Genomic DNA, 13,782 nt, shown 5'->3' with positions numbered 1-13,782 from the left:
GTGTTGACCGTCATCGCTTCCTTGGTGGGTTTCCATGCAGCCTTTTCCACCTTTGTCCCAAGAACTTTGTCGTTCTTGTAGTCGGCGATCGGTTCTTTCTTCCCATGATGGGCGATGCTCAACTCCATGTCATGGGCGCGAGTGGCCAATTCCTCGAAGGTCCGCGGTTTAATGCCTTTAAGGATGTATTGCAAACCCCATTGCATGCCTTGGATGCACATCTCGATTGAAGAGGTTTCCGAGAGCCTGTCTTTACAATCGAGGCTTAGAGTGCGCCATCTGTTGATGTAGTCAATGACTAGCTCGTCCTTCCACTGCTTTGTGCTCGTTAGCTCTAGCATGCTCACAGTGCGGCAGGTGCTGTAGAAGCGATTGAGGAATTCCCGCTCCAATTGCTCCCAATTGTTGATGGACTCAGGCTCCAGATCCGTGTACCACTCAAAGGCGTTTCCTTTCAGCGAGCGCACAAACTGCTTGGCGAGGTAGTCCCATTCGGTTCCTGCGTTGTTGCAAGTTTCAACGAAGTGGGCAACGTGCTGTTTCGGGTTTCCCTTTCCATCAAATTGCATGAACTTTGGTGGTTGATAACCCCTCGGCATCCTTAAGGCGTCGATCTTCTTTGAATACGGCTTTGAGTACAACCCGGAGGTATATGAGCTCCCTTCGTACTGTGCCTTGATGGTGTTGGTGATCATCTCTTGCAGCTGCTGGATAGAAAGAGATCCCATGAGTGCCGCTGCTTGGTCTGGCTCCGGCTTCGCATCGTTTTTCTCCACCTGAGGTTCTTCGTCTCCGCCAGCTCCTCCCTTTAGCGGATCATCCTTTGGGTCGGGTTTCTCACTGTCCTGCGCCTCCAGTCGATTGACTAATGCCGTGATTTGCAAGTCTTTTTCTTCCACAGTTCGAGTTAGTCTTGCGATTGCTTCATTCATTTGATCAAGCTGTTCCTCGACTGAAGTTGCTCCAGCGGTCATGACTTGCATGGCTGAACTGCCGCTTGAATCGTCATCGGAGAGCATGGATTCGGAGTATTCCCTTGGTCTTTCCCCCTTAGTGCCCTTAGTGAGGCTAAAGTGATCACAGGCTCATGCCTAGGGTACTCTCGTTCCCCTGGCAGAGTTGATGCAGAGGTGAAAGAGGTGGCAGAAGTAGCTTTTGCTTTGCTTCGAGTCGTGACACCCAACGTGACACCACTTGCGACGAGGGCGCCTTTGTTCTTTGCGCCGGTTATGGGAACAGCTTGAGCCTTCCTTGACGTCATTGATTTTGGAAGTGTGCTTATATTCCTTGAACGGAGGAAGATATGAGAGGTAGAGACGTCCCACTGGGCGTGCCAATTTGTGAACACGGAAAATTCCTGAAACGAAAGAGACAAGAACAACGTGCACAAACAAATATTTGTATTTAGATGATTTTGGGTTACAATCTCTCTCTATTTTGATCCTCTGATTCGATCTCCGTAAGGTGTTGATTTATGGATGTTTCGTTGATCCAAGGGCCGTCGGGGCTTGATCTTGGATGAACTGTTTGGAAGTTTCTTCAAAAGGCCGTGGGGTTGATCTTTGAAGGTGGATTTGAGCGGATCTTCAAGGAGCCGTTGGGGCTTGATCTTGAGGATGAATGTTTCTTCAAGGGCCGTTTGAGGCTTGATCTTGAATAACGGTGATGAGCGGATCTTCAAGGGCTTTTGGGCTTGATCTTGAAGAAACAGTGATGAACAGATCTTCAAGGGCTTTTGGGCTTAATCTTGAAGAACGGTTGAATGTGTGTGGATTTGTCGACGTTGTTGATCCAAAGGGCCGTTGGGGCTTGATCTTGGATGAACGGATGATGAACGATGGTGCTTTCTTCAAGGGCCGTCGGGGCTTGATCTTGAATTGGTGGATGATTGTTGATCCAAAGGGCCGTTGGGGCTTGATCTTGGATGAACGATGAACGAAGAACGAAGAGAGCTTTCTTGATTCTTCGGGAACCTGGATGCTTGAGAGCTTCGGAGTTTCAGAGCTTCAGAGCTTCAAGGTGTAATATCAATTCCTCGCCTAAATGAATGAAATGGGCTTGTATTTATAGAATTTTCCAAGGCCTAATTTTGAATATAATATCCCAGATGAAATAAGTCGTTTCTGCCAGGTGTTGACACGTGTCCTATTTGATGACTTTTCCAACTCATTTTCAATTTTTGTTGAGTCACATGCTACGTGTAAAATTTATGTAATAGATGAGCGTTGACACTTTGATTTATCGGTCAACATTTATTTACCGAAATTTCGATGTCTACAGTCACCAATAAAAAATAAGCACGTTAATCAACGATTAAATAATAATTTAATCATCAACTTCGATATTATTTAATTTATAAAATGTAGTCTACAATTTTAATTTCTTTAACATTACGCATAAATAAAGAAGGAATCTAATAATGTAAATCTTTGTTGGATTGTATAGTATATTTTAAGATAGTTTCCTAATCATAAATGTATTACTTGAAAGGTAATTATTTTTCTTTCTTTACTAGTATAAATAGACACAAAGAGGTGAGAATTAATCACCAAATTCTTTTCCACTAACCCATCTATTTCTCTCTTAGTAAAATAGGTCTACAACACGTTATCGGTACACTCGCATTGTCAAAGGTTTTATATCTTTTGCAATTTAGTAGTAATCTTTTTCGCGTAAGAAAGTTTACTCTCCATCCCTTAGTTTAAATATCAATTTTTTAAATATTAAAAAATATTTTTAGTTTAAATATAAGGAATTATTATCCACATTGTTGCAGTCATATTGGAATAGAAATGTGATTGTGTAAATCCTAGTAGATATGAGAATGTATCTTATATTCCTATTAGGAGTAGATTACCTATTAAATGTTGTAATCTTAAAGGAAAAGGTTTTTACCTATCCTACTACTATAAATAAAGGTACAATGTGGTGGAATAGAACACACTCACAATTACACATCTCTCTTTCTCTCTACTATTGCCGCACCTTCCCTCTCTCTCTGGCCCCCATAATTGTTTAGTAAATTATGCCTACAACATGTTATCAGCACGCTCTTGACGCTACGCTAAAAAGAGTTTATTCTTCAATATGGGGAGTATTACGTTTTAATCATTCTTTTTGTGATTAATTTATTATTTTATTGAATTGATCTACATGATATTGATTCAATTTAATTTTTCTATGTTGAACGTGATACAACGCATTGGAGATGCAATTCTGGCTTTATGAGAATGATCTTCTACAAATTCAAAGGCTTTTGTTGTTTTTTGCCAATCAGGTACACGTAAAATAAAGTAAGATATTTGAATCAACTGTGAAGCATGAAAACATTCCCCATGATGCAAGAACCCCCTACATTTATATTTACCTTCCGATATATATATTGTATATGTGTATATATTTGTCAATATATATATTTGTTTCCTGCATCGCACAATTAAATTGTTATGTGGAATTTGTGAGTCAAAGCATAAAATTAAATTTGAAGCATGTTTAGGGTTTTCCTAAACCCTAAAGGGAATTGAAAAAAAAAAAAAAAGGAATGGATTTGGTGTGGCACTGCACCATCCCTGTGTGACCAGAAAACCAGGCTTCGCCCTGGAACGTCTCTACTGGGCCTGCAGCTCACGGCCCTCTCGGCTCGCACCCATATTGCCAGCCCATGTGGCTGGGCACTGCACGCACACATGCCAGCCAACAAGGTTGGGCTCCCTGCGACCCAAACCTTCAGCCAGCTCCTGCTGGGCCATCCCCGTGACCCTCTTGGCCCAAAAATCGAACCCAGCTACGGCTAGGGGTTCTTTTTACCTCCCATGGCCTGCAGCCATACCCTAGGCCCTTTCTATGGGCCATGCCTTTTACTCAAGGAACCCCGTGCCCTTTAACCCACAGCACCCATGCCCAAATTATTTTTGGGGCATTTTTCGACCCAATGCTATTATTTTAGCATTTTAAATCATTTTAACCCGAATGTTATTATTATTTTTGCTTCTACAATCGATTCCGTTTGGTCCCGATTTATTGAATTAATTAAAAGTGACCTATAGTCTATTAATCTGATAATGAATCCAAAATTATTGACCTGAAGATCACTTTTGGACATTAACGATTCAATAATTTATTTTTATACTTTGAACCGTTGACTTACTTTCGTAATCCCGAAGCACTCACACTTGAGTTTCCGAAGAACCTCAAATCCACTACACTTAGTTGTATATTGCATTATGTGTTCTTGCAGGAAACTCTCTTTTATGAACTAAACGTTCATAAACTAAATTGAACTTGTAGTTTCAAATTTAGTGCCTTTGAAACCCAAAGTTTTCATAAAACAATACACCCATGAAAACCTGACGTTTTTCATGAAAACCATGTCTTAGAACTCGAATGTTCTAACTTTGATGCTTATGGATGATTCTTTCCCATAGCAACAATCACAATCTTATTCCCTCCAATTCAGTGGATTGTCAAACCGTCACAAGTTTAATTTTCCTGATTTGGACGTTTCTAATAGAAACCATTTTATGTAGGGTACAAGACATGAATCTCCACTTGACTATCAAGAAGCTGAGAAACCATTGAAGCAAACAATGGCATGGAAGAGCTAAATAAAGCCTCCACCATGATCTTCATTCGAAGGCTTATGCCTGAAGCATTATCAATAGAAATACCTCCCGATCGAGGATTCCATAGCTTTTTGGATCACTTCTACGGACCGTCTAATCATGAAAGACATTGCCTGAAGCACACCATGATTACGTCCATGAATGAGTACAATTTTGAAGTTTATCAATCCGATCGAATTTTGACTAGAGAATACCTTTCTCGTCCTTCCATGTTTCTAACTCACCTCTGAAGACGTAGTGTAGAAAGCGAAAGTTTACCAAATTCTTGGATCTGATTACTACCACAAACGTGAGAGAAAGGTATAGACTCAGTTCGGATGGAGTCTACCGAATGGCTCGACCCAGTTCGGTCAAAGCCTACGAATGGTGATGCACTATTTCGGCAAGGATACATCGAATTGCATACTCTCTCACAATGATGATACAACCTTTTGGAACACTTAGGTTGAACAATGATGCTACAACGAATTGCCTAGAGTCGGGTGATTGAGCAGTTTACTTATTTTGGCACGACCTTTTGGAACACTTCGAACAATGATGCTACAACGCATCTCCTTACCTGAAGTAAGGATCTTGTGCCTACAAGCACACTTTGTGAAGCCTGCTCATTAAGGAAATTGATTTTCTATATCATTCATTTCAAAGATACGACACAACTCTCTTTTCACAGTGGATTTAAGGGAATGTATGTGGACTAATCCAACCAAAATGCAGACCATATAAATACATATGGTTTTGGTTGATGAATTGACAAACTGGTCACATGTTTTTCCACACACATTACTGCTAAACCTCTTGGTCGATTAAGGGTTCACCACCCTACTTATCCCTTAAGGTCCGAGAGACTGGATAATGCTGAAGAGTTTATATCGACAGTTTTCGATAAAGTATTGCATGTCGTTTTGGGTTTATAATTAAACATCGAATTCCCATGTTCACCCCAAATAGCCTCGCCTAGTGATCATAAAGCGCAATTTAAATGATCACCCAAATTTTGGTAAACGTACCAAGTTTTCAGTTTTTGCCTAGGGCTATACAATCCTTGTACGCAGTTATGTTGGTCCACCTTAAGGCCCATTGCCACCCAACCTATATGACGTTACAGTTGGTTACTGGGTACGAACCTGACGATTTTCGTATTTACGCATTTGGGTGCGCATTCCATGTGCCAAGTTGCGCCGCTGCAACGTACCACCATGGGTCCTCAAAGAATGATGTGTATCTTTTGTCGATCATGATTCTCCTTCACACTAGCTCTCTTTAAGCCCTTGTACGCGATCTCTTTACCGCTCATTTGCGGGTTGTCACTTTAATAAGACAATTTTCCCACCGTTAGGGGGAGATAAAAACGTCAATGTTCCTGTAGAACGACACGAATTTGCGTGGACGTTGCCCACTATGTCTCATCTCGATCCATATACCGCACACGTATGATAAGCAAGTGCGATGAATTCTAATTTTCAGAATGTTGCTCCAGACATATTACTCTGATCTTGCTAAAGTGACGAGATCATATACCAGCTGCAAACATGCCTGCAAGGATAGACGTACTTAACGGACGTCGAGTCAACATCCCTGGAGGGTGTGCCGCCCTTGTTGGACAGTTTGGACGCCCTTGTTAGACGGTCCGGTACACCGACGGATAGCAAATCAATTTGTCTTAGCCTGGAGCACGACAAATCATTCGGTTCATAAGATTCACTTCCCTAGAAAAGGAAGACATAGCACAACAAGGAATCTAAACTTGATTGCTGTCTCAAATCATTTTCATCTCATGAGATTAATCCGGATTTCTCCCGAAACTTAAAGTTCTTGGTCTAGTATACTAGTTTGGATGAGCTAAATGGAATTGAAATGAGATTATCATCGATGATGTTTTCCCTTATATGGTAGCTACCGACATAAATGAAAAGCGATGATATCGAACCGTGTTCCGTTGATTAAGTGACAACGTAAAACTGATTGGACAACTAAAGTTACAATCCAGGTCAAATTCCTTACCAAAATGTGTATTGAACATGTTGTTCCTACACTGCCCAAGGTAATCCTGTTATGTTTCAAGTGGGAAAGGAAGCGTTATGAGATGAATGAAATAGTGCGATATGATGCACGCTTTACGGCACAAGGTTTTTCTCAAAACGTCTTGTGATTGATAGCAACATTATGAAATGTGGTTAGTGTTTTCTCCATGGGGATATAGATACGGAGATTTACATGTAAGTTCCCGAAGAATTACATGGACTAGTTCAAATAGTTCCAAAACCACGAAACACTTTCTTAACTTGTTTGAGGCGTTCACTTACAGTCCGACGGATGTGGTATACCCGCCTAAGTGATTATTTGATTAGTCAGGGATATGAATTATGCCCTTGCGTGTTAAATTATGAAATCTTATTCCAAATTGCTAGTGTTACAGTTTATGTTGTTGACATGAATCTCACTAAGACTCCGGAAGAGCTTGAGAAAACTGCCTCGTACCTAAAGATGGAATTTGAGATGAAGGATCTTGGGAAAACTCGTTTATGCCTTGACCTGAAGTTGAAGCATTGTTATGACGGTATTTTGGTCTACCAGTCGAACTACACCTGAATGTGTTACCTTTGAGTATACCCATGATCGTCCATATGTTATATACAAATGAAACCCTTGAATAGGCTATGGAATCTGAAATTCCATATATAAAGTTCAACTTTACGCTTCGTTGTAATTAGTTCATTGTATTTAGACATGACATCTCCTTCACTATTGATCTTGGTAAAGATGCAGTACCGCGCCTACACGCAACCACTGAATTAGTATTAAAGACGTTCCCTGAAGGTATTACATAAGCAAATCCCAACACATCTTAGCGGATCCAACCCCCATGATCCTCGAAATGATGCTTGCCTTGTTTGTTATGTTGACGCAGGTTACTTATCAAACCCGCACAAGGCAAAATCCCCAAATGGTTATGTCTTTACCGTTAGGGATATCACAATATCTTGGAGGTCCACGATATGACCTTAGTTGCGAAATCTTCGAATCGTTCCAAGACTCACCTCACTTCACTATGCCACAAGTGAGACATGGTTAGGAGTAATTGTTAAGCATATTCGAAGTACTTGTTGTGTTTTCATCCATCGTTGAGTCCCAACGAAGATCCATAAAGATTATGCAGCATGTATCAACTTGACCAAGCCATGATACATCAACGAAGTCAACACCAAGACATATTGCGTCTACATCTACATCAGCAAAGCATCAAGAGATTGAAGTCATGCAAGCCGATCCCAGACAACCTTGCCAACCTCTACACGACATCACTGCAGAAGTCAACCTTCCATAAGCTTATCCGAGGAATTGGTATACCTAACTATCATATGCAAATGCTTGTAGTTCTTATTTGGAAGTTATGTCAAACTCAAGGGGAGTATCCAAAAGTATACTCACTTGATCTTAATGTACTTTTTTTCCCTACGATTAGGAGCATTTTTTCCACTGGGTTTTTGCTACCTAACTAGGTTTTAACGAGGCACCCATCCTAGGCTGATCATATCCTTGTGAGTTATTCTACTTGAGTCCAAAAGATGTATAGTTTTGACTTAATTCAACTTCTCAGGTTTCTCCTTAGACTATGGGTTTTTTCCCTGCCTTGGGTTTTACCATACCGAGGTTTTGTGAGTTTTATTTTTTATGCATTCTTCCGTTGATTTGAGACTTGCATTTGCTCATTGTGCTGACGACTTCATCAACTATACTTGCTTCATCACTGAAGACCTGATGCGCCATTTACTTGAGTATTACACACTCAAAGGGGAGTGCTGCAGTCCTATTGGAATAAGAATGTGATTGTGTAAATCCTAATAGATATAGGAATGTATCTTATATTCCTATTAAGAGTAGATTACCTATTAGGGAAAGGTTTTTACATATCCTACTACTATAAATAAAGGCACAATATGATGGAATAGAACACACCCGCAATTACACATCTCTCTTTCTGTCTACTATTGCCTCACCTTCCCTCTCTCTCTGGCCCCCATAATTGTTTAGTAAATTATGCCTACAACACAACTATTTTTATTTTCGACATCCTATTAATTTAAGTTCTTTGATTTTGTTTGATTCATTCGATTCGATGGGTTAAAATTAAAAAAAAGTGTGTGAAAAGTAAAGAGGACGGTGTAAATAGTCACCATAAATATATTTGATAAAAAAAATCATAAATATATAAAACAATATATTAATTTTCAATTAACCAAAAAAAAAAAAAAAAAAAAAAAAAATGGGACACCGTTGGTGTGTATGTTTGTGGGAGAGAGGGGAGTATAATGTACAACTACAGTCCAATACTTGGACTTCATCTCTCTCTTCCTTCCTCTGTATCTTCTTCAATGGCTCACCTCTTCAGAGACCTCTCTTCACTGGGCCAATCTAAGAGGGGGACCACTGCCGCCACCACAACTACCGCCATACCACTCACCATACCCGACAAACCCATTGCCACAATGGGCACCGATCTCCCATCTCCTCTCGGCCAGCTCTCGGCCCAACTTAGCGACTCGGACCTCCGACTCACCGCCTACGAGATCTTCGTCGCCGCCTGCCGCACATCTACTGGAAAGGCCTTGACTTTCACACCCTCCGCCGCTGACTCGCCAATCCAGCACGCCAATTCTCCCAACGGCTCGCCCGCGCTGCAGAGATCGCTCACTTCCACTGCTGCCAGCAAGATGAAGAAGGCTTTGGGTCTCAAATCACCGGGCTCCGGCTCCAAGAAGAGTCCTGGGTCGGCCGGGTCCGGGGCCGGGGCCGGGTCGGGTCCCGGGAAGCCCAAAAGGGCTATGACGGTGGGTGAGCTGATGAGGATCCAAATGGGGATTTCTGAGGCTACTGACTCCAGAGTCCGGAGAGCTCTGCTTAGGATTTCTGCTTCACAGGTCAGCTCAATTTCTGTACCTTTTTGTTTGTTTCTCATTTGTGGTTTTTGTTAATCTGACTTTGAAGGGTTTAATTTTGTATTGATTTATTTTTAGTTGGTAGTGTTTGTTTTTTGATAATTCTGATGAGATTGTTTATAGCTCAAATTTGAGAGTGGTTTGGTCAATTTTGGATTGCAAAAATGGTTTCTTTGCTAAATGTAGTTTGATCCTATGAAATTTACAGTGCTAAATGAATCAAAATCTTCGTTTCTAGCTAGTATGCTGCACCGAATGCTTGGTTTATAGTCGGTATTTTCGAGCTCTTGTTTAAGGGTCGTTTGCATTGGAGTTGTAATTAATCAAGTGTTTTGTTTGATGTACTCATTGCAGGTTGGAAGGCGAATTGAGTCAGTGGTGGTCCCACTGGAACTGCTACAGCAGCTCAAGTCCTCTGATTTCACTGACCAACAAGAATACGATGCATGGCAAAAAAGAACCCTCAAAATTCTTGAGGCCGGTCTCCTCTTGCATCCCCATGTGCCACTAGACAAGTCGAATAATGCTGCACAGAGGTTGCGCCAAATTATTAACGGGGCATTGGACAGGCCCTTTGAAACCGGTAGAAATAATGAGACTTTGCAGGTTCTTCGTAATGCTGTTACTGCTCTTGCGTCCAGGTCATCCGATGGTCTCTATGATACATCACATTGGGCAGATGGGTTACCATTGAATCTCCGGCTTTATGAGAGGCTTCTAGAAGCCTGCTTTGATCTTCACGACGAAACATCTATAATAGAGGAAGTTGACGAGCTAATGGAGCATATTAAGAAGACCTGGTCAATCCTTGGAATGAATCAGATGCTCCATAACCTTTGCTTTACTTGGGTTTTATTTCACCGTTTTGTTGCAACTGGTCAAGTAGAATTGGACCTATTGTACGCTGCTGATAGTCAGCTAGCTGAAGTTGCTAAAGATGCAAAGGCAACAAAGGATTCCGAGTTCTGCAAGATCTTGAGTTCGACATTGACTTCAATATTGGGTTGGGCAGAGAAGAGACTCCTTGCGTATCATGACACTTTTGATAACAGTAACATTGACACCATGCAGGCAATTGTTTCTCTGGGTGTAGTAGCAGCTAAGATTTTAGTTGAAGATATATCGAATGAGTACCGCAGGAGGAGAAAAAATGAAGTTGATGTTGCTCGTAGCAGGATAGACACTTATATCAGATCATCATTACGCACTGCTTTTGCTCAGGCAAGTCCTCAATATCTGCCATTGGCTCCTCCCTTTCCTTCCTTAAGTAAGAGGGAAAATACAACGAATTTCATATCCATTTTGGTTTTAGGGGATCATTTGATGTTGTGTGAAGCCAGTAACATCTATGCAGCATGAATACTAGAGCGGGATTTCTTATCCAACAACTTGCATGATGTTGTATGCTTTGTCAATGTACCCCAAAATAAAAGCCTAATTATACAGAGTCTGCATTACGTGCTTAAGGCATATCATGCATACGACATAACAGTATACTGTTATTGTGAAAGGCCTAAAAAGAACAAAAACAATAATTAAAAAATATACATGATAATTGATGTCCGTATATTGCTCTACCTGACCTGAATTTTTTTTGTTTACTTATTATGCAGAGAATGGAAAAGGCGGACTCAAGCAGGAGAGCATCAAGACACCAGCCTAAACCCCTTCCTGTTCTGGCCATCCTTGCAAAGGACGTTGGTGAGCTGGCAGTTAAGGAGAAAGAGGTGTTCAGTCCAATACTGAAGAGATGGCATCCTTTTGCGGCCGGGGTAGCTGTGGCAACCCTTCATGCATGCTATGCGAATGAGATTAAACAATTCATATCGGGTATAGTAGAGTTGACACCAGATGCTGTACAAGTTTTGATAGCTGCAGATAAGCTGGAGAAAGATCTTGTGCTGATAGCAGTTTTAGATTCCGTAGATAGTGATGACGGTGGCAAGGCAATAATTCGTGAGATGCCTCCTTACGAGGCTGAAACTGCAATTGCAAATCTGGTGAAAGTGTGGATTAAGACAAGAGTGGATAGACTGAAAGAATGGATTGATAGGAATCTAGAACAAGAGGTGTGCACTAACTATATTCATCTGTTAGTCTGAATCAAATGTTGATAGTGTTTTTCAGCCTTATATATGGAACACTCCTTTGCATTTTCTTTTAATGTTAGGCTTTTTTCATTCGTTACTTTTACTCATTACTTGCGACTTTGGTGAATCTTTCCAAAAGATAACCATTTACATTGCACTGTTTCAGGTATGGAACCCACAAGTAAACGAAGACGGATATGCTCCATCTGCTGTTGAAGTTTTGCGAATCTTTGATGAAACTCTGGAAGCATTCTTTCAGCTGCCAATACCAATGCATCCTGCATTGCTTCCGGACTTGATGACCGGCCTTGATAGATGTCTTCAATACTACGTAACCAAGGCAAAATCTGGATGTGGTAAATAATTTTGTAACTCAAGTTATGTGTATGTGGACTAAGGTGTGTTCTTTTTGTGGTAGCCAATATTGTTCATTTTTGTTGTGCAGGATCTCGCAATACGTTTGTTCCCACTATTCCAGCATTGACCAGATGTAACATTGGATCAAAGTTCCAAGGATTTGGCAAAAAGAAGGAAAAATCACCAGTTCCTCAGAAGAGGAACTCTCAGGTTGCAACACTCAATGGGGATAACTCCTTTGGGATACCACAGATGTGTGTTTGTATAAACACACTGCAAAGAATCCGGAGTGAGTTGGAGGTTTTGGAGAAACGGATTATTACTCATCTCAGAAATTCAAAATCTGCTAATGAAGAAGACTTCTCGAATGGACTGGGGAAAAAGTTTGAACTCACACCTGCAGCTTGTGTGGAAGCAATCCAACAGCTTTGTGAGGCAGTGGCTTATAAAATGATCTTCCATGACTTAAGTCATGTTCTGTGGGATGGTTTGTACGTTGGGGAACCATCCTCTGGTAGGATAGACGCTTTTCTTGATGAGCTGGAGAAGAATTTACTCATCATATCTAACACTGTGCACGAAAGAGTTCGAACGCGGATTATTACTGACATAATGAGAGCGTCATTTGATGGATTCTTACTGGTTTTGCTTGCTGGAGGCCCCTCTCGTGCATTCTCTCGGCAGGATTCCCAAATAATAGAGGATGATTTCAAAGCCCTCAAAGATCTATTCTGGGCCAATGGGGATGGCTTGCCTTCTGAATTAATAGACAAGTTTTCAACAACAGTGAGAGGTGTGCTTCCTCTTTTCAAAACCGATACTGAGAGTCTTGTTGAACGGTTTAGACGTGTGACCTTGGAGTCATATGGCTCGTCCGCCAGGTCCAGACTCCCGTTGCCCCCAACTTCCGGGCAGTGGAACCCAACTGAACCAAACACGCTCCTCCGGGTGTTGTGCTACAGAAATGATGAAGCTGCTACCAAGTTTCTTAAGAAGACTTATAATCTGCCCAAGAAACTGTAAGTTAACGCGAGGATGCTACATGGAAAGATAACCGTGGGGTGGACTTTTGGCGGGCATTGTCTTGCTGAACGTTCTCAGACCGTGCTGAGATGTCGCATTTGCCCTAAGGAGTGGCAGTGGTTTTGTATAGTAAATTCTTGAGATGAGTGGTATAAATCCAGCAGTTTGCCAAGACACGAAGACGAGTTTAGAAGGACGCAAACTTCTGGAGGTCGATTATTCTGTCTTTTCATTCATTTTCTTCGTTTAGAGGCTTATATAATCCTATTGGTGTTATTCTTATTCTTTTAAATGTTCTACTGCACAGCATTTTTTCTTACTCTCGAAATGTTCGATGTTATATTTTGTCAGCCATTTGTTGGTTTTTTTGTTGGTATAGAGAATAACATGGTTTTGCTGATCGTATAATTGATCAGAATGTGATATAAGTGAGGCTGTTGATTGCAATTTATGGATCCCTAATTCGCTAAAGCAATTGTTTCCTTTTCAGCCGGATGCGATGTGCAGAGGGAAGTGATTTTCGCACTCTGCACTCTTCCGGCTTTTTCCTTTTCTTTTGTATGAAATAAATCAAAGACAAAAACAGAGGACGAGAGTGAAAATCACTATCCTAAGATAACTCATTCTGTAATCCGAACTTCTACTCGAACATTATAACGCTAATTTACAAGGACGCCCATTTCGGGGAATTTCTGCGAGAAACTATCCAACACCTAATGCAGCAGTTTAACGTGTTGATGTCTATATCCCAGA

The 13,782-nt window shown here is 41.1% G+C and overlaps 1 protein-coding gene across 1 annotated transcript; it reads left to right on the top strand.

The window, feature by feature from the left end:
- Window positions 1–8,902: 8,902 nt before the first annotated feature.
- Window positions 8,903–13,476, top strand: LOC103441160 (protein unc-13 homolog). Its single transcript, XM_008379862.4, has 5 exons — window positions 8,903–9,541; window positions 9,914–10,780; window positions 11,173–11,628; window positions 11,816–12,005; window positions 12,095–13,476. Exons 1-5 carry the CDS (start codon window positions 8,933–8,935, stop codon window positions 13,027–13,029), a joined length of 3,057 nt encoding a protein of 1,018 aa, XP_008378084.2. The 5' UTR covers window positions 8,903–8,932; the 3' UTR covers window positions 13,030–13,476.
- The last annotated feature ends 306 nt before the right edge of the window (window positions 13,477–13,782 follow it).

Source organism: Malus domestica, chromosome 08, assembly GCF_042453785.1.
Source record: "Malus domestica chromosome 08, GDT2T_hap1".
NCBI lineage: Eukaryota > Viridiplantae > Streptophyta > Magnoliopsida > Rosales > Rosaceae > Malus > Malus domestica.
The sequence above is the reverse complement of the archived record's forward strand: the minus strand, read 5'-3'. Positions and strand labels throughout refer to the sequence as shown.

Coding starts and splice junctions, on each gene's coding strand:
- LOC103441160 (XM_008379862.4), top strand. CDS start 8,933: ATGTACAACTACAGTCCAATACTTGGACTTCATCTCTCTCTTCCTTCC. Junction 10,781..11,172: donor TACGCACTGCTTTTGCTCAG/GCAAGTCCTCAA, acceptor CTTATTATGCAG/AGAATGGAAAAGGCGGACTC. Junction 11,629..11,815: donor ATAGGAATCTAGAACAAGAG/GTGTGCACTAAC, acceptor GCACTGTTTCAG/GTATGGAACCCACAAGTAAA.